Here is a 21,895-nt window from a genome sequence, read left to right on the forward strand (position 1 = left end):
GGGTGCGCCAGAGCTTGCCAGAGCCAGGCTGTTTGGTGCTTCTCTGCTTTTTCCTTCAAACCGAGCCCTGCTTCGTCGCAGGGATACAATGGGGAAGGGGGATTTTCGATGTGGGAATCGTCAGGTAGGAAAGGAAACCAGATCCGCCACAAAAGGCTGCAATTAAAGTCTTAAGGGCGACCCATCTGTTGTGGGACGCCCCCTTCCCCTCGCAAAGCCTTCCAGCGCCCTTTGTCTGAGCAGGGAAGAAGAGAGACAGGATCTGTGGCCCCAAGAGCAAATGGAAGGAACATTTCCAGCCTGGGCGCACCCTGGTGACTGCGCCCGGGCCTGGAACCGCTCCGAAGTGCTCCGAAGGTGTGGCCCCGGCCCTGGCCCCGGCCCCCGGACTCGGCCCCCGTGCTCTGCGCTCGCCTTTTTCTGCACTTCTCTCTCGCTGCTTCGATCCAACTAGCCCGAAGCCACCCCGAGACCGGACAGGGGGCACTTCTAGGCCTAGTCGCTAAGGCCCCTCGCATCCCCCACCTGGCCCTTTGGCTGCCTTCAACTTGCAACAAGATTCAAGCCTCTCCCTTCTTTTCCTCGGCAACTGGGTTTCCCCAACACGCTCCCAGATGCTCGGCTTCGGTCTTGGGCATCAGGCACGGTCCCAGCCCAGGCCCGCTCGGTTCTCCGGACGCGGGCGAGGCCGGCCCTCCCGAAAAGCTAGGGTGAGCGGCCCCTGGCAAAGGCTAGGCAGCGAGGCAGGGAAGAGGTAATGTTTTCAGGTCAATTTCCTGAGACTTCGCATTTGTTGGTGGAATTGGTCAGCAGCTCAACAATCCCTGGTTCTAGTGGGCTTGCATCATCCTCCCAAAAGGCGCACCCGACCCCAATCCGTTCTACCCTCGGGGATCACTCACCGGGTAGGTAGCACCCTGGGCTGCTGCGGACCGCCACCGGCAGGGGCGTGCAGATCGCAAGGCCCTCGCTGGCATCTCTGCGCTCCTCCGCCGCCTCCGGCCCGCGGCCGCTGCGTTCTCCCCGAGCAGCCCCCAGTGCACGCCCGGCCCCGGCACAGCTGACCTCACTGTTGACCTCCGCACGATCGCCGGCTCGCAAAGGGGAGGGACCAGCAGGGCGCGCGCCGCTGTTCCCAGCGCGCTCCGGGCCCGCGCCTGCCTGGGCGGCGAGAACCCGCGCAGCTGGAGGAGTCGCAGACGCTGGAGTCTTCCAGAAACACTCCTTACACTCCACCGCTCCTCCCTAGAAGTTTGGTCCCGGGCGCCACGCCCGGAGGCCGCCCGGACGCCCGAGCAAGGTCTCCGCGCGCTCCGGGAGGCGCCTGCGAGGTTGCAGCCGGAACTCGCGCGCCGGCGGGTCGCTGGGCTCGCCGCCCTGCGGTGCTCACACCGCCCCGCCGCCGCCCGCGCTGCTTCGGAGAGGCCTGCGGACACCTGCAATCGGGAGGTTGGGGGAGGAAATCAATAAGTTGTTTCCCTTCTCCACTCAACATTCAGAATTGAAAATGCTCCGAGAAGGGTCTAGTGAGTGCAGGTACTTAAACAAACAAACAAACAAACAAAATGCTCTTTCCGGACTCTCAATGGAAACGCAGGAAAGCGCACGCGTGTGTTTGTGTGTAGCGGGGGTGGGATCCGGCCCTAACTGAGGTTTCTTTTGGTGTGACACGCGCTTATTCTTTGCAACTCCTCTCCAACTTTGTGGATGCGGCGTGCGTCACGGCATCGCACTCACAAAGCCACAAACACATAACAAGTCTCCCAAGGCCTTTAATTCTCAGGGGCGATTGGGGAGGCCAGTTACCTGCTGGCGTCTTCCTAGTGGTCCAGACTCCGTTTGGCCACAGGGATTCCGGGGTGCCGGAAGCACTCGGCCCCACGCCCTAGAGCCAGCAAGAGCAGCTGCGGAGGAGACGGCGCGGCTCGGACCCGGGACCAGCTCCGGCCCCGCGGAACCATGCGGGGAAAGCTGGGGTTTCGCTGCCGGAGGCTTCCTGGCTGCCGCTTTCTGGAGCTTGGAATTTGATAAATATAGCCTGGCGTTTGCCCTCGAATTAGACTCCGCTTCCTTATTTAGCCCGTGCACAATGATTTTAGATGATGTCACTTAGAGCTAAACGAGAAAATTGATCTCAGATTTGCTTGGCCTCTAAAGCTTGGTTAAGCAGATTGAGAATTAAAAAGACGGAGGAAAACAGCGAAGGGGTGAGGGTGGGGTGGGGGTGGAGGGGAGCGAAGTGTGCGCGGAGGGGAGGGCGCGCGGCGCGGCGGAGGGCGCCCCCGCCTCCTCTGGGCGGGGGAACGTCCCTCGCCAATGAAAAGTAGTCACCGACTGCAGAGAAAAAAAGTTTTCCTGTTGACTGTTGGAAGCGAATTGAGCAATTATCTAGTTTACCTTCTCCTCTTGGAAGTTAACGATTGGCGAGATCTTGGCTGCGCTATTGACACAACACTTTCTATTGATAGAAATAAGTAGTGATTGTCCCTGAGTCATTGGTGCGCCGAGAACTCTGCGATGGGATGGCGGGAGTCCATTGGGCTGGGCAGGCAGGTTCGGCTGGTGATGCTGGGGAGGAGGAGGAGGAGGCTGCTGGTGGTGATCGCGCCCGTCCCCCTCTCCGCAGGTCTGTGACAAGCAGAGAACAAGGCAGCGACAGCGCAGCCCGGCCCCGGCTGGCGGACGCGGGCGGCTCAGACATGGACGGTGGCTGCCCCAACGCGACTGCCAAAATGTTAGCGACTGCTCCGGCCCGGGGCAACGTGATGAGCGCCTCCAAGCCCTTGGCTTTCTCCATCGAGCGGATCATGGCGCGCACCCCGGAGCCCAAGGCCCTGCCGGTCCCCCACTTCCTGCAGGGAGCCGTGCCCAAGGGGGACTCCAAGCACTCTCTGCATCTTAACTCGTCGATCCCTTGCATGATCCCCTTCGTGCCTGTGGCGTACGACACGAGCCCCAAGACCGGACTGACAAGCTCGGAGCCACGGAAGGCGAGTCTGGAGCCTCCGGCCGCGGGGTCGGCAGCGGCGCCCGCGGCGCCCGCGTTCAGCTGCAGCGACCTGCTGAACTGCGCCCTGGGCCTCAAGGGCGACCTGGCCCGCGACGCCCTGCCCCTGCCGCAGTACAAGCTGGTGAGGCCGCGGGTGGTCAACCATTCCTCCTTCCACGCCATGGGAGCCCTGTGCTACCTGAACCGCGGGGACGGCCCCTGCCACCCGGCGGCGGGCGTGAACATCCACCCGGTGGCCTCCTACTTCCTCAGCTCCCCTTTGCACCCGCAGCCAAAAACGTATTTAGCCGAAAGGAATAAACTGGTGGTCCCGGCCGTGGACAAGTACCCCTCGGGAGTCGCTTTCAAAGACTTGTCCCAGGTGCAGCTGCAGCATTACATGAAAGAAAGCGCCCAGCTGCTGTCGGAAAAAATCGCGTTCAAAACCTCCGACTTCAGCCGAGGCTCTCCGAATACCAAACCCAAAGTCTTCACGTGCGAAGTGTGTGGAAAGGCAAGTACTATGAAGAAAGGCGTTCTCTCCCCCCCCCTCCCCTTCCTTCCTTCCTCTTAAAATTTATTTCGTAATTATTTGTATACAGTTGTGATAAGGTCATCTCCTCCCTCTGCCCGATTTTATTCCCCAGTTCGTGCGCGTTGGACTAACCTGTTCTGCATGTGTTTACCTTTAAGGTCTTTAACGCTCACTATAACTTAACCCGCCACATGCCGGTGCATACGGGAGCCAGACCCTTCGTGTGCAAAGTGTGCGGAAAGGGGTTCCGGCAAGCCAGCACGCTGTGCAGGCACAAGATCATCCACACCCAGGTATGTTCACCGGCCTGCGTTCCGCCTGGTGTACTCCGGCACGGCTGGTAGAAAGCGGCCCATGAGCTCGTATACTTCACCGCGAGGTTTGTTTAAAACGGGCCCGCTGGCCGCAGGAGGTGCCGAGCCTGGATCGCTTGCCTTTGTTCTTCTTCAAAGCGCCAGGGAGAGCATGCCTGGGTCTCTGCGTTTACAGGACTGCACTGAATACCCAAACACCTTAACTTCTTTGCTCTTCCTCCCTCCTGTTTAGGAAAAGCCTCACAAATGTAACCAGTGTGGCAAAGCATTTAATAGAAGTTCCACTTTGAACACGCATACCCGGATACACGCAGGCTACAAACCGTTCATATGTGAATTCTGTGGCAAAGGATTTCACCAAAAAGGTATCAAATCGCGGAGACGTCTTCACGGTAGTCTTACCCAAAACCCCAGTGGTTTGGGGATGTTTTAGAAAAGTGATTTTTAAAGCGCAGCTCGTTAACTGGTTTATGTGTTGCCTTCCCAGCCTCCTACCTGGAAGTCGGGTTAGTCTTAGAAAAAGGAAGGCTGCATATACCAAGGGGGTATTTTTCCTAACTACTTGCTCTCATCCTAGATAATTGGATTAATAAACACAATGAAAGGTGGAGGAGGGAAGGGCCTCCTTGCTGCTGTTTATAAATAAACGCGGGGCGAGAAGTGCAGGCGCCGCCGCCGAGCCCTGCGCTGGCTGGGGGCTGTCTGAGCTGCGCCAGCTCTCCCTCCAGCCCTCTTTCCACCCCTCCGCGCCCTCCGGTTCCAGCCCTCTTTTCAAACCCGCCTTCCCGTCATTTGTGTTTTTCAGGGAATTACAAGAACCACAAGCTGACCCACAGCGGGGAGAAGCAGTTCAAGTGCAATATCTGCAACAAGGCTTTCCACCAGGTGTACAACCTCACCTTCCACATGCACACCCACAACGACAAGAAGCCCTTCACCTGCCCCACGTGCGGCAAGGGCTTCTGCAGGAACTTTGACCTCAAGAAGCACGTCCGCAAGCTGCACGACAGCGGTCTGGGGCTGGCCCGCGCGGCGGCCTGGGAGCCCGGCGCGGACGCGCAGCCCGCGGCGCAGCAGCCCACTCCGGCCACGCCGCTGCCGCCGCTGCCCGCGCAGCTGCCGCCCCCTGGGTCTCTGCAGCCCGGGCTCCATCCGAGCCACCAGTGATCAAGGCCAAAGCCCCTTCCCGGTTCAGCCCAGCTCCCCGACGCTGAGGCGGCGGCAGAGTGCAGCTGGGGTTCAGCCCAGCTCCCCGACGCTGAGGCGGCGGCAGAGTGCAGCTGGACCTCCAGATCCGAGCTGGTCCGCAGACCCCAGGGCATGTCGGGCCCCACACATGGGCGCCGACCAGAAAGAAGCCTCCGCACTGCTCAGCCTTTGCCTCTTGCATGCCCCTGATCCATGTCTCTGTGTATTATATTCTATACCATAGGCACTGACAAGTATGAACAAATGGAGGGGGGGTTGTTTTTCTGATTGTTTTCTAATTTGGAAAGACTTTTCATCTCGGTGGAGAGATGGTGTTTGTTTTGTTTTTTTAAAAAAATTCTGCTGTATTTATTGAGATCTATATTATCCTACCCAGGAATGCTGCACCATTTTAATTTTATTATTGTATATAGTTTCATTGTGCTGATTCTGTGGTCAAATGCCTGCCGATTGTTTATAATCATTTCCTCTTTCCCTGAAGTAACAAAACACTGTGTGTACGTTACACACACACACACACACACACACACACACACACACACAGATGAGTGTACCTGGAAAGGCCCATTCCGCACTGAACACACACACACACACACACACACACACACACACTTATACATCAGATAAGTATGGTTCATGATGAATGAATTTGAATTTTGCTTTTTATTCTTGCACGTGAAAATGGATTCATTGACTGTTAGAAATAAATACTTGGAATGTGCTTATTTAATCATCAGCTTCAGGGCTCGGTTCACATTATTCAGCTGGAGATCTCTATCTGCCTCATCCTTCCTCCTTTTTAAAAAGTTCAACTTTGTGATAGTATCACCTAATGCTTGATCTGAAAACTTGACCAAAAGCAAGTAATAGTCTCTCCAAATATTCCCAACTTTGGTAAAGTGATGAAATTTGATAAAGTTCAGAAGATGTGGCGTTTGGTCACAGAGGCATCGCGCCTTGGTCCTGGGCCATCTGACAAGCTGCTTGCGGTGCTGCGTGGGGCGGGGCGGGGGGCACCTCATGTAGGAGGTGCGTGTGGCATGCACCCCGGGGATGTAAAGCCGCGCCTTGTCAGGGGTCGCTACTGTTTGCATCCTGAAGGGGCGGACTGACTTGCCCACAGCTGGCAAGGGAGCCGCCGTGTTTTGAGGCGTGTGTATATGTTTATAGATGAATATACTTCCATCCAAGGAGTGAGCGCGGATGAAAACCAAACTGTGGCGGGTGCCAGGTCCTTGAAACGCTTCAAGTGTTAATCAGCAGCTCCGCTGCGGGTTTGGGCTCTGGTGTTTTCTAACTGCAAGTCTCTCCTGTTCTCCTGCCAAAACAGTGAAACAACTGCTAAAGACTTTAATTAAGAGGGGTAATTAGTTCAGATTTATCAAAGACGGGATGTTATACCATTAGCTAGCTGCTCAGTAGACGCTGCCAGACGGGCTCACAGCCCAGCACAGACATCCCTCCGCTTTGGGGCCACATCCGGGGGGAGAGCTGGGGGAGCGGGCAGGGTCCCCGCCTGGCCACCGCGTCCCCGCCGCCCCTCCAGCCGGCGGGTGGGTCTCCGCCCCTCCCTGGGCCTCGCGCTCCCCGCAGGGGAGAGCCCCGCGGATCCGCACCGCGAGCGCCGGCCCCCGAGGAACCAGGACGGCCTTCCCGCGCCCGGGGTGGAGCGCCCGGCCGGCGGCCGGAGAGGCGCCGCGAAGGCGTTTAAACGTGCGGTCCCGCCTCGCTTTTGTGTTCCTTGCGGCGGCGCTTAAGGAAATGGGGCGCCCGGAGGGCCGCTCGCGGGGTGAAGGACGGAGAGGGGCGAGGCGACAGTATCCTTGGCAACCAGAGCCTGCATTTCCAGGCGGGGAAGGATGGATGGCTGCAGGGACCCGAAGACCCGAGGGGCTCCCCGGAGGCCCAAGAGGCAGAGGGGTGACAGAGCCCGGGAGGGACGATCGGGCCCCGCGGAACATCGGACCCAAGTCCCACCCGAGCCCCTTTCAGGGTGGGGGTGCCGGAGACCTCCCGCCCGGAGTCGGACCGCAGGGCCCTGGGAAGAGGAAAGTCCCGATTCCACGTGCAGACTTCGGAGGCCAGACTCCCCGGATCTTGCCCCAGGTCGCACGCCTTCCACCCTCCCACGGCCCTGCGGCCCAGCAAGCGTTAGATCGAATCCCTACTTGTCTGAGTCCCTCGCCTCCCCACACCCCACCTGAGCCCTGTCAGATTGGACTTCGGAGAGATGTGGGTTGTTTTGGAATTCCCCAGTTGGGTGGATTCTGAATCGGAGCGGCTGGCAGAAGTGCCGTCTCTCCCTGAAGATCGCAGACAACAGGAAAATCTTGTCCCAGGCCCTGGCCACATTCCTACACAGCTGCCCAGCCGCAGAGGCAGGTGAGGGACAGGCCTCCTAGTTTGTGGGTAACCAACCACCTTTGGAGGTGGCTTAGTCGGATCTTGAAAGCATTTGTTCTCCTTGAGTAAATTGAAGGAGGTCAGGGGTTACCATAGGAGGCAGAAAATGGCCTTTGCTTCTTAAACTTATTCTCAGTAATTATTTGAACTTCTTCTCAAAACCCCAGTAGGTAATTCTTCCAGGCTTTTAAGGTGGCAGGATTTTACTGGTTATAAACAAAAGGAATATTGTTGAGGAAAATTACTAAGCCATAAAATACTTCCAGTTAGGAAATACTTATATGGTGATCCCATCTTCTAATACATGCCAGTGTGCTTTGGCTTATATTGAAAAAGGAAGTCTTCTATGGAAAGAAATAATTGGTTAGTGGGGGAAGAAGGAGAGAGAGAGAGAGAGAGAGAGAGAGAGAGAGAGAGAGAGAGAGAGAGAGAAAGAAAGAAAGAGAGAAGCAGAGAATCTGTTAATGTAATCGGGAATGACTTTATATAGGTCTAATTTGGTGCAAGTTACAGAAAAGGCAGGCAAAAGGAAGCAGTTGTCTGTCTGTTTGAGTAGCCTGAAGTGGTGGTGATTAAGTAGGAGAAGCTGCATATAAATTCTCTAAAATAAGCACTCAAGAGATTACTTGTCAGGAGACAAATTATCAATAAACTTTGATTTATGACAAAGCTGGTAGAGCTTCTGACCATCAAGGAGAATCTCTTTAAGGATAGTCTGACTTTAGAGATGAAGTTGGAGGTGGTAAAAATGGATGAAGAAGGATACTAGCGAATGGTCAATGGATGACTTTACAGTTCTCTGCCATCTGACAAATATTAAAGGGTGATTTTCCCTCCTTCATTACCTAAGCTCTGTGTGTATCTGTGTGCTTACATAAGTGTTTATGTTTGTTCAGGAAACAGGTACCCTAGAAGTACAAATAGCAAGTTGGCTGATCCCAGTCCACCTTCTTTTTACTAGAGTTAGCCAGCAAATTCATGTAGTAAGGTAGAGTGGCCAGTGTTCACATCACCTGCAGGGAGCAATGATTTACCTTCAACTCTCTTTATCGGAATTAACTTTTTCTACAGGGAAAGGTGGCCTGTGGGGCTGTGGGGACCAATGTTAGAAATCTCCTAATCTGGGGCCTTATGTTTTGTTCAGTTTTGAAAATCAGAATAGAGAACAGAATTAATATGTAAATAGTTCATTCCCTACCAATTTTATTTTAATACAGAACCCTAATCCTGACTTCTAGTAACTTCATCCCAAAGGATATAGTTTGTTCAGAATTTCAAAATTTTAATTTGAGAACAAGTTATTGTGCAAGATTAAGACTAAGGTGTTAATTTATCAGCATTACTTAGGGGCTTCATCCAAGTACTTGTTAGTAAAGTTCGAAGCTTGGTGAGTTTCTTTTTAAAAAAAATATTTTTATTGATTTCAGAGAGAAAGGAAAAGGGAGAGATAGAAACATCAATGATGAGAGAGAATCATTGATCGGCTGCCTTCTGCACAACCCACAATGGAATCAAGCCCACAACCCGGGCATGTGCCCTTGGCCGGAATTGAACCTGGGTTCAGTCCGCAGGCTGACACTCTATCCACTGAGCCAAACTGGCTGGGGCACTTGGTGAGTTTCTTATCAAGCTTTGCTCTTTTCCAAATGAATCCATCAAACACAATGGAGTCATAATTCCCAGTTATAATACACCCTGCTTGATAGATACCCTTTATATAAGTGCAGTTAGCAATAACAGAAATCATCATTTATTATATTTGGTGATGACTCAAAGCATGGAGTAAATTATAATTCTAAAGGGTCTATTTTGTCTTTGTAAAGTACTCATCCCAAAATATACAAGATACAATATGAAATATAAATTATCTTAAATTCAAAATTAGGAAAGAAACAAAAATTTTATCACTTTATAAATCCTTGTACTGGGTAAATCTTTGTTTAATTATAAACATGAAGTTTATAATTTTAAAGGATCATGACTTACTCTCTTACCAAATAGTGCATTTTTTTAAAGCATGAAAATGCAAGACAAACCTAAATGTTAATGGATAAAAATGTGAAGTTGTTGACTGGTCCCCCCAAAATTTTTGAACCAGATAAGGCATTGTCTTTTTGCTATGATTTGGCTGAAACCATAGATTACTTTCACACTAGAAATTATATGTTTTCATCCAGTTAATTAAAAACAAAAAAACTAACCATATTTGGAAGTAGAAGATATCTTATTATAAATTTGATTGTTTCTAGAAATCAAGGCATATGTCCATTCCAACTCCAGAGCAGATGAACTAAAAACAAAGATATATTCATTAACACACTGGTCATTTGTGTACTCTTGGTGATGAAACAGTTGACAGTTCAAGCCAGTTCAAGTGAAGGGTTATCTCACTTCAGGCAATAGAGAAGAAGAGAAGAGGAAGCCTGGTGTTTAAATGACCTTGATGGAAAAATCTACCTCTGTTATTATATTTTTCTGTTTGCATTGTGACATGTTGCCCACAATAAACTTTGAGGAAAAGTCAAAATCCATCATGTACTTGAATGGGCACAAAGTTATCACAAATAATCATATACTTCCTGGTCAAGTTTGAGGTGACATTGGTGTCAAATGAAATCATGTTGCTATTGGTCTTATGGAGATTAAGTTACTAAATAAAGATGAAATAGAATTCTGTCAATAGAAGTCTCCAGGGTTAATATTTTGCTGTCAAATGGACAAATGTTTGCTCATGGGTACAAAGGTGTGGGCGTGGGGAGAGAAAGCATCACGGGATTGGTTCCTAAGTGGAGCTAGAAATAACTCAAAAATGAATACATCTATCTGTTTGATTTAACTCTTCTTGATAACAATAATATAGTTTTGTGTGTTTGTGTGAGAAATCTAAACGTTTAGAGTAGACCAATGCAGAACCCTCTAATCACAGGAACAGATATGTCTTTGGATGATTCACCATAGAAATGCAATATGCCAGTTAAATGTGAGCCAAATCTGAAATAGGTGAAACATTCCACAGATGCAAATTGTTTACACAAATCTCGGAATAAGATTTGCATTTTAAAAATTTCAGCAGAAACCAAAGTTTGAAACAAACCTCTACAGGACAAGCAACCCAGTTTCCTTGACAATTAATAGTAAAGGAAAAAGGGAGAGCTGGAGAGGGCGAGGGAGAGAGGAAGGGAGTACTGGACAGGGAGAACAAGAAAACCTACCAGTTAAAAAGGGGTTTCAAAACAGAATGACCAATTGCTATGTGTGAATCTTATTTCACCCCAAGTCAATCAAATAAACTACAAAAATAACAAGTTATCTGAGTCTTAGAAATTTGAACACTGACTGGGTGTTTGATAAAATTATTGATTTTTGAGAGAGACGAAGGGCGAGGGAAGAAGAGATACACTGATGGGCTGCCCCCTGCACATCCTCTACCTGGGCATGTGCCCTGACCCGGAATTGAACTGGCAACCTTTTGGTGCCTGGGGTGACACCAACCAATTGTGCCACACCTACCAGGGCAGTAATTGCATTTTTTTTACATCATACTTTTTAGTCTTATTCCAGGACTAATATAATCACAATATAAAGCTTCAAACACTTGGTAGAAATGTTAAAAAATGAAGTTCAACTTTGAAAATAATTATTAATCAATGAGGACTGGCTCTTTTAAAAATTCCTATAATTGGAGATAAAATTACACTCACGAAGCTTACAATTTAATTAGCTATGAGGAAGAACTTCTGGATTGTGAAAAATTATTCTACTTTTAAATGGTCAGGGAAGTTATACAGTCTCAATGCCTAAGGTAGAAGATGGAATACCATGTGATTTGGTTGGTTGGGTACTTTTTTAACTCTGAGACAATTTAATCTTGTCATTTATATAATCAAACTATTTAATGTGATATATAAAAAGTTATAAAAGTAGTATTATGAAGAAGTAGGATGAGAATTAGAATAGAAGTCAGGACAATCCTCAATCTCACACAAATGGGCAGAAAATGCTGCATGATGTTGGATAATCATGGTGCATCTTCATACATATTTATGCAGTAGAGATTACACACACACACACACACACACACACACACACACACACTGCTGTTCAATTAAGCACAAATGTTTTATAATAGAGTGAATTTAAAATATAATATGAGAAATCAGGTTTTAAATATATAAGCTATTTCAGAGATTATCCCAGAACCTACAGGAATTCTGGAATGGAAACTTGAGAGAAAAATTTGGAAAATGTGAAAGATAATTCAATCAGACAATCAAAATTTATCGTGTGTCTACAATGAGACAAATCTTGCACCAAATGCTATGGCAACAGGAATAAAATAAAGAGACATTGTTCATGCTTTGATGAATCTCAGTCATAATATATATAATTAGAAATAACTAATCAATAATTATAAGTATAGTGGAAGAGTGGTGAGAGTCTCTCAAAGAAGGATCTAATGAATCTTGGAGTGGGAGAGGTGATATTTGGGAAGGCTTTCCTGAGAAAGTGATTTTAATGGGAGTATTTTTTACCACTTTCTGTATCTTCCTTGTCGATAAGCCACTCTCGTTCAAAAAGAGATTTAAATGTTAGGGAAGAGAGGAAAACATAATTCTAGAACAAAAAGATTATGATTCTACTTTGACTCTCAGTTGACCTTTATTTTTTATGCATATTTTTATTGTTGATATTATTACAGATGTCTCCCTTTTACCCCCTTTTACCTCTGTCCTCCCCCCCCCCCACCCCAGGTTATCAACATCCTATTGCCTGTGTCCATGGGCTATGCATATAAGTACATAATATGCATATATACTTTGGTTTATCTCCTCTCACTCCCCCCCCTCAAGCCCACATCAAGGTATGTCAATCCGTTCTATGCCTCAATGCTTTGGGTCTTATTTTATTGGTCAATTCATTTCACAAATAAGTGAAATCATGTGATATTTGTCTTTCTCAGATTGGCATTTTCACTTAGTATAATATTCTCCAGGTCCACCCATGCTGTCCCAAAGAGTAAGAGATCCCTCTTTTTAACAGCTGCATAGTATTCCATTGTGTAAATGTCCCACAGCTTTTTTTTATTCTTCATCAACTGATGAGCACTTTGGCTGTTTCCAAATCTTAGCCATTATAAATAATGCTACTATAAACATAGGCATGCATATATTATTTATGATTGGTGTTTCAGGATTTTTAGAATGTATTTCCAGAAGTGGTATTGCTGGGTGAAATGGAAGTTCCATTTTTAATTTTTTGAGGAAACTCAATACTGTTTTCCATAGTGGCTGCACCAATCTGCATTCCCACCAGCAATGAACAAGTGTTCCATTTTCCCCACATTCTTGCCAGCACTTGTTGTTTGTTGATTTTTTTCATGATAGCCATTCTGACAGGTGAGAGGTGATAGCTCATTGTGGTTTTAATTTGCATCTCTCTGAAGATTAGTGAATTTGAGTATTTTTTTTCATATGTCTCTTGGCCATTTTTATGTCCTCTTTGGATAAATGTCTATTCAGGTCTTCTGCCCATTTTTTAATTGGATTGTTTGTCTTACTTTTGTTGAGTTGTATGAGTGCTTTATATATTTTGAAAATTAACCCCTTATCAGATGTATCACTGGCAAATAGGTTCTATCATACAGTGGGTTCCCTTTTCATTTTGATGGTTGTTTCTTTTGCTGTGCAGAAGCTTTTTATTTTGATGTAGTCCCATTATTTTATCCTTTATTCCCTTTGCTCTACGAGATGTATCAGCAAAAGTTATACTATGTGAAATGTCTGAGATTCTACTGTCTATGTTTTTTTCTAAGATTTTTATGGTTTCATGCCTTACATTTAAGTCTTTTATCCATTTTAAGTTTATTCTTGTGTCTGGTGTAAATTAGTGGTGTAGTTTCATCTTTTTGCATGTGTCTGTCCAGTTTGTTCAACACCATTTGTTGCAGAGGCTGTCTTTACTCCATTGTATGTTCTTGTCTCCTTTGTCAAATATTACTTGAGTGCAATGGTGTAGGTCAATTCCTGGGGTTTCTGTTCTATTCCATTGGTATATAGGCCTGTTCCTGTGCCAGTGCCAGGCTATTTTGGTTATAATGGCTTTGTAATATAGTTTGATATTCAGTATTGTAATCCGTCCTACTTTGTTCTTCTTACTCAAGATGGCTGCAGCTTTTTGGGGTCTTTTATGGTTCCATATAAATTTTTGGATTATTTGTTCTAGTTCTATGAAGTATGCCATTGGTGTTTTAATAGGGATTGCATGAATCTATAGATTGCTTTGGGTAGTATAGACATTTTAATGATGTTAATTCTTCCAATCCAGGAACATTGTATTTGTTTCCATTTTTTGGTATCTTCCTCTATTTCTTTCTTCAATGTCCTATAATTTTCCAAGTACAGATCTTTTACCTCTTTGGTTAAGTTTATTCCTAGGTATCTTATTTTTTGTTGTTGCAATGTGGAGAGGGTTCAGGCATCTGGAGAAGGGCTGCATGTAAATGAATACTAGACATGAAATATAAATTTGGAAGGCATGAGGGAAAACCAGGTGGAAACTTAGCTCTAGTGACTAAGCTCTTCGAATCTCTGGACCCACGGCTTTTTATTCACACATTTTGCTCTTTAGCGCAGCAAATATACATATCAAAGGTAAGGTTTGGTAAACAGGAAAAGGTTATCAGGTTAGGGGAAATTCCTTCAGCTATTCTGCCAGCAGGTAATAATATGCAGATTTTCAGCCCTGCTGAATATGTCCATTCAACCTTTTGAGGACTTCTCCCATTTATTATGACCTGCTGAACTTAGCCTCTAGCAGCAATGGTAAATGGGAATTTTTTTTAGTTTCTCTTTTGGAGAGTTTATTATTAGTGTATTAAAATGTCATCAATTTCAGGATGTTGATTTTGTATCCTGCAACCTTGCCAGATTCATTTATTAAAGTCAAGTAGTTTCCTGATGGAGCCTTTAGTGTTTTCTATGTACAATATCTTGTCATCTGAGAATAATGACAGTTTTACGTCCTCCTTTCCAATTTGGAAGTACTATGTTGAATAAGAGTGGTGACAGAGGACATCCTTGCCTTGTTTCTGTTCTTAAGGGAAATGCTTTTAGTTTTTGCTCATGGAGTATTATGTTGGTGCCTAGCTGCTGCTGCTCCCCACTGCCTCCTCCCTAGGAGGACTTTGTAAACCCTTCAAGGTGGTGCAGTCTCCAAGCCAGAGGTGAGCTTGGGGAGTGCTGTGGGGGTAGCAGGGGCTCTTTGGCCAGGAGAGCGCCAACCGCCCGCCTCCAGGCTCAGAGCTATAGTACTGTCCCATACACACACACACACACACACACACACACACTCACGCTCACCCACACACTCACCCTCTCACTCTTTCACTCCCTCACACTCTCTCCTTCACTCCAGTCCTGTCCGCTACCTGTTCTGAACTCTCAGTTGACCTTTAGAATTCATGGTGAGACAAATCTTAAAACCTAGGCTTTGTCAAGAGACAAATAATTTTTCTTAATTTCAAAAACCTTATTTATCCCAGCTAGATATCTTGGGGGAGTTTCAAACATTAGTGTAAAACATATAACATATATATATATATAAAATATAACATATATGTAACATATAACATATATAAAAGCTGAGTGACCAAAATGATTGGAACAACTGGAATGACCAAATGACTGGAACAACTGGTCACTATGATATGGTGGGGGTGGGGCTGGCCGGCCAACCTCCCCCTGCTCCTTCCCCCAGCCAGCCCCACCCCCCGATTGGAGATGACCCCTCCCTCCAGCAAGCCAGACGCCACCTGTGCTCGAATTTGTGCACCGGGCCTCTAGTATAAATATAATTATTTCTATAACACTCACCTGGTTGGCCTGGACCAAAGATCAGTTGACTTTGGAGAATGACACTTGGATTGTAAGACTTAAATGGGGGGTGATTCCAATGATAGCTGCTATTTTATTGATAGTCTCTTGTCTGGAGTGAGTGAACAACACCCCTTGGGCCTGGCATACTATTGTTTACCCACCAAACAACATCTTTCCTCTGTAATGATGAGGAAAGACTCCCTGAAGCCGTTTGTTTTCATTTGGGAAGGACAGCACATGCTTTCACAGTCTTACCTCTGAGCTCTGTGACTTCCTGTGCTCTCTGCACAGTCTCAGTCGCAGGAAAGGTGACAGCCTCACTCTCCCCCAGGAACTCCTGTTGAAACCCTGGACTGACCACATCAGACTGATGGACTTTGTTGTACAGGAAGCTTCAAGTTTACTGGATGCCATCTACTAGATGACACAGGTGTGTCAGAAGTTTAGAGATAAACTCAGTGAAAATTAACAGCCTCTCACTTCAGTGATGCTTTTAGGGCTCTAGTTGTCTAGAGTATGTTGGATAACATCTTCAAAGTGAAAATGTTGCCTCTCACACCTTCTACCCTAAAAAAAAAAAACCACAGCACATGGTTTTTTATTGTGGAGGATATCATTAAGCTGCTGCATTCTTTGTCTATTATCAATTTACTTCTAGATTTCTAGTGATGGGAGGTATAATTTTTTGAGGTAGATTTAACATGAATCTTAAAAATCAGGGTTTTTCTATTGCATAATACCTACAGAGTGGCCTAGCAATATGAAATTTATTTGTTTATTTTTAGTTAATCCTCACTCAAGGATATTTTTCCATTGATTTTTAGAGAGAGGGAAAGATAGAGAGAAACATCAATGTGAGGGAACACATCAATTGGTTGCCTCCTGCACGAGCCCTGACCAGGGCCCAGGCTGGGGAGGAGCCTACAACTAAGGTACATGCCCTTGATCAGAATCAAACCTGGGACCCTTTGGTCCGCAGGTTGACGCTCTATCCATTGAGCCAAACTGGCTAGGGCTATGAAATTTATAATTTTGCCTAAAGAGGGCCACAGAAATCATATAAGCTTCAGTTCTTATAGTGCTGTTGTTTAAACCATTTTGAGTTGTAATTTCTGTTATTTGAAGCTAAAAGCATCTTTAGAAATTAAGAGGAGAAATAGCATTTGTGTTCTTCAGCATCTTCTGACAGAAAACAAACTCCCCCCTCTGTCAGAATGTATCTCAAGACTGGGACCACTTGCCAGATATCAGCCTCATAGTAGTTATTTTCTGAATCTGAAAGTGAGACCTCCCAGAATCCCAGAGTGGCAGCCTGTCTTCTTGAGAAAGTAAGAGTGGCTCCGTGTAGAAATCAAGATTTCTGAAGACAACCCACCGAACAGGATCTGTACCTGGAACAGAAAAGGAATGGACTGAGTGGAAAGCATGGGGCTCCTAGAACCAATTGCTCACCATTTGGAGCAGAGAACTGTGAGCTGGACCAGGACAGACACAATGAGATAAGGAATCGCCAAGGTCCTGCCTAGGATGCTGCACAGGCACCATTGGGGCTGATGCGTGAATCCATCACAGCCATGGTTCCTGAGGCTAGTATCTCAGGGTGAAGACTCCTGGGCAGATACACCAAACTGACTTCTCAGAGGACGTTGTTTACTCCACTCATCTACCTGAGCTTCCCCAGATCATAGATTCAAGGCTGAGTAAAAAGCCTAACAAAAGATCTAGTCTCTCTTGGCCTGCAGCAACATTCTATACAGGCTGGTTGAGTGGGTTGAAGAGTAGCGTTTAAAGGAGGACCCTGCGATTAATCACATTTTTTTTTTTCTACTTGGCTACTGAATGCCCCCTGAATTTATTTGATTTAGCAGGAAACACATTCAGAGAAAGGTTTCCTTAAAGGCTTTAAACAGTATTTTCTTGTTCCAGGAAGAATTTAAAATAGGTTATTAAAAGACATCAATATAATAAGAAAATAAAGTTTAAACTTAGCAGGCGAGAAAATGAAGGCAGGAATGATAAAATCATACCTGAATTGGGTTTATTACACAAAACTGTGCTGCCAGATCTTGTTGGTTTGTTGGCACAGAGACATAAATTTTGTTTTCTGCTTTCAGAAAGCAAACACGGAAATCATCACTGCTGTGAGGGACAGCGCTGGGAGGAAGACTCGCTGGGAAGAAGTGAAACAACACTAGTCGTGAGGCGGAGTGGAAATTTCCATGGAAGGTCTTCCTGGAGAAGACATTGAGAGGATGCAGGGAATTTCATCCTCAAAAATTTCCTTCGAGTAAACACCCAGCTCTTAAAAATTGTTTCATATAGTTTTGCTCAGCTATTGGCAAAATATCAAAGTACAATGTAATAAAAATAATAGATAAGGGGCTTAGCAGTTTGATTCAGGAATGCAATTCTCCATTTGAGACAGAGAGAGAGAGAGAGAGAGACAGAGAGAGAGAGACACAGAGAGAGAGAGATTCTACAGATATAGTTAAACTGTATTTCTGACATTTTTTATGAATATTGTGTTTCCCCTAATGGAGGTTTAAAAAACTTTGAGCATCAATGAGTTAAGGTAGCATAACATGTAATATACAATATATTGCTAATTAAACCAATGAACAGTATTTGAAAAAATCAATAGAGATGGAGGATAGAATTAAAATGTTATTATGAAAATTGAGGAATTAGATTAGATAGTGAGCCAGAATAGATTGGTACATGACAATAGCATAGAGGAGGTCTGAGAGATCACTTTATATGGGCCAGCATCCCTGTAAGATATAATTTTGACCTTGCCTTTACCTATAATGAGTCATCAAAATCTCATTTTCTGCCCCAGCTGGTTTGGTTTAGTGGATAGAGCATCTATCTTCGGACTGAAGGGTCCCAGGTTCAATTCCGGCCAAGGGCACATGACCGAGTTGCCAGCTCAATCCCCAGTAGAGGGCATGTAGGAGGCAGCCTATCAATGACTCTCTCTCATCATTGATGTTTCTAGCTCTCTCTCCTTCTCCTTTCCTCTCTGAAATAATATATATATATATATATATATATATATATATATATATATATATATATTTGTTTTTTAATCTAATTTTCTATGTAATAGGGCAGGACTGCAATGAGTTTAGCCTAGAGAAATTTCAAAGCAGTTGTAACCGAATATGCATCTCACCATAAAAAAAAAATCTCAGGTTATCCTGTAATATACAACATTGAGTGATGTAACTTTGCTTATTGGAGAACTTCCCAAGATAAACACTGATGGACCTAGAGAGAATTATGCTAAGCAAAATAAGCCAGCCAGAGAAAGATAAGTATCACATGATCTCACTCATATGCAGAATGTAATGAACAACATAAACTGATGGGCAAAAATAGACCCATAGACATAAAAACATCAAACAGATTGTCAAACCTCAGAGGGAAGGCAGGGGATGGGGGGAGGGGGAAGAGATCAACCAATGAACTCATATGCATATATGCATAACCCATAGACATGGACAATAAGGTGGTGAAGACCCTGGGGGAAGGGAGTGGGAGATGTCAATGGGGGAAAAGGGGAACACATATGTAATACTTTCAGCAATCCTCTCTAATAAAATGGTAATATGCAAATTAACCATTACTCCGCTACATAAGCCACGCCCACCAGCCAATCAGGGAGAGTATGCAAATTAACCCCAATCCAAGATGGCTACAGCCACAGAGAGCAAGGTTTCCCAGGTAACAGAGCAAGCCAAGCTTTCCATAGCCGTTGCAGGCCTAAGCCTCCACTCAAGCTACAAAGTTTCAATTATAGAAGGTAAACAAATTCAAACAAATGGCAGAAAAATGGAGCTTGAGAGAGCAGGCCAGGGTTGCCGGCGGCAACAGGGGAAGCAAAGCTTTCCACACACCCTGGCCGGGCTCACCTGCTTAAGGCTACAAAGTTTCAATTGTAGAAGGTGAATTAACTGCCACAGAAATGGCTGCCGCCCCAGAAATGGCTGCAGCCCAGGCTACAAAGTTTCAATTGTAGAAGGAAAATAAATTCCAGATACCAGGGCCTCCCCTTGGGTTGCCAGGAGGCGTGGCCGGCCTGCAAACCACCACAGGCCCCTCGCTCAGGCCGCCCCACACCCCAAGGGAACCCCCACCTGATCCGGGACACCCTTCAGGGCAAACCAGCTGGCCCCAACCCCTGTACCAGGCCTCTATCCTATGTAATAAAAGAGTAATATACAGATTGATCATCACTGCAACACACAATATAGCTGGCCCCATGTGGTCAAAGATCCTGCCCCCATGTGGACACAAGATGGCCACTACAAGATGGCCAGCAGGAGAGGGCAGTTGGGAGGCACCCGGCCTGCAAGGGAGGGCAGTTGTGAGGGACCAGGCTTGCAAGGGAGGGCAGTTGGAGGTGATCAACCCTGCAGGAGAGGGCAGTTAGGGGTGACCAGGCTGGCAGAGGAGGGAAGTTGGGGGCAAACAGGCTGGCAGGGGAGCAGTTAAGCATCAACCAGGTTGGCAGGGGAGTAGTTAAGGGGGTGATCAGGCTGGCAGGCAGAAGCAGTTAGGGGCAATCAGGAAGGCAGGCAGGCAAGCAGTTGGGAGCCAGTAGTCCTGGATTGTGAGAGGGATGTCCGACTGCCCGTTTAGGCCCGATACCACCAGGATTGGGCCTAAACGGGCAGTCGGACATCCCTCCAGGAGTCCCAGATTGGAGAGAGTACAGGCTGGGCTGAGGGATAACCCCCCGCCGTGCACGAATTTTGTGCACCGGGCTTCTAGTAAAGATAAGAACACCCCACTATGGTACATTTAAACAATGGAATACTACACAGCAATAAAAAAGAACTTTTACCATTTGCAATAGCATGGAGGGACCTGGAGAGTATTATGTTGAGCGAGATAAGCCAATCAGAGAAAGATAAATGTCACATGATCTCACTCATATGTGGAATCTAATGAACCAAATAAACTGATGATAAAAGATAGACCCAGAGTCATAAAAGCATGAACAGACTATTGATCCTCTGAGGGAAGGCAGGGAAGGGTGGGTGGAAAAAGGTCAACCAATGAACTTGTATGCATATATGCATAACCCATGGACATAGACAATGGGGTGGTGAGGGCCTGGAGGTGGGGGATGGGAGTGGGCTGGAAGAGGTTAATGGGGGAAAAAGAAGGACCTATGTAATACTTTCAACAATAAATATTTTTTAAAAATAAATAAAATAAAACAAACCAAAAAATAAGAACATATAAAATTCAACACCCAAAAAATCCAATTAAAAAATGGGTAAAGGACCTGAATAGACACTTCTCCAAAGAGGACATACAGATGGCCAACAGACATATGAAAAAACACTCAGCTTCACTAGTCATCAAAGAAATGTATATTATGACAACAATGAGCTAACACCTCACACCTGCCAGGATGGCTATCATCAATAAGTCCACAAATATCAAGGCTGGCAAAGATGTGGAGAAAAGAAAACTCTCATATACTGTCGATGGGAATGCAAACTGGTATAGCCACTATAGAAAAGAGTATAGATGGTCCTCAAAATAATTAAGAATGAAACTGCCTTATGACCCAGTGTTTCCACTTCTGGGGATTTATCCAAAGAAACCCAAAACAATAATTTGAAAGACCTCTATGTTCATTGTTCCATTATTTACAATAGCTAAGATTTGGAAGCAGCCCAAGTGCCCATCAGTAGATGAGTGGATAAAACTCAGCCATAAAAAAGAAAAAAATCTTACCCTTTGTGACAGCATGGATGGACCAGGAGCACATTATGCTGAGTGAAATAATACAGTCAGAGAAAGTCAAGTACCATATGATTTCACTCATATGTGGAATCTAATGAACAAAATGAACTAACAAGTAAAATAGAGACAGACACATAGATGGAGAGCAGACTGACTGCTGTTGGTTGGGAGGGAGCTTAGGTGTGTGTGTGTGTGTGTGGGAGAGATTGAACAAAAAAGGAAAAAAAGAGAAAAAATATCATGGACATGGACAACAGTGTGATGACTGCTGGGGGCAGGGTGTGTGCGAGAGGTGGAGGAGAATATAGGGCAGATAAATGGTGTGACTGTGGTGGTGAACACACAATACAGTGTACAGATGATGTGTTGTAGAACTGTGCACCCAAAACCTGTATAATTTTGTTAACCAGTGTCTCCCCAATAAATTCAATTTAAAAAATTTAATAATAAATAAGTAAAACCAAAAAAGGCAAAAAAAAAAAAAAGGGGGTAACTATATGAGATGATGGTATATTAATTAGCTTGGTTGTGGTAATCATTACACAATGCATATATTTATTAAAGCATCACGTTGTACAAACTAAATGTATACAATTTTATTTGTCAATCACACCTCAATAAAGCTGAATGAAAAGTACTCAGTTAATGAAGGGCATCACCGGTGCTTTTGAGAAATAACCAGCTTCTCAGGGGTGGATGGAAAATAGGCAGCCTCTCAAGCAGCCAGGTCGTTTCTCACCACCCTTTCATTTGCGCCGCTAACCAACAGTGGCCCGCTTCTTGGTGAGGAGGCAGGGGAGGGAGAGTA

At 45.8% G+C, this 21,895-nt stretch overlaps 1 protein-coding gene across 1 annotated transcript; it reads left to right on the forward strand.

Annotated features, from left to right (window-relative positions):
* Nucleotides 1-2,633: 2,633 nt before the first annotated feature.
* FEZF1 (FEZ family zinc finger 1) lies at nt 2,634-5,005 on the forward strand (the record flags this gene model as incomplete). Its single annotated transcript, XM_079786471.1, has 4 exons — nt 2,634-3,503; nt 3,683-3,817; nt 4,071-4,203; nt 4,644-5,005. Exons 1-4 carry the CDS (start codon nt 2,700-2,702, stop codon nt 5,003-5,005), a joined length of 1,434 nt encoding a protein of 477 aa, XP_079642597.1. The 5' UTR covers nt 2,634-2,699.
* Between the last annotated feature and the right edge of the window lie 16,890 nt (nt 5,006-21,895).

Source organism: Cnephaeus nilssonii (assembly GCF_951640355.1).
Source record: "Cnephaeus nilssonii genome assembly, chromosome: 12".
NCBI lineage: Eukaryota > Metazoa > Chordata > Mammalia > Chiroptera > Vespertilionidae > Cnephaeus > Cnephaeus nilssonii.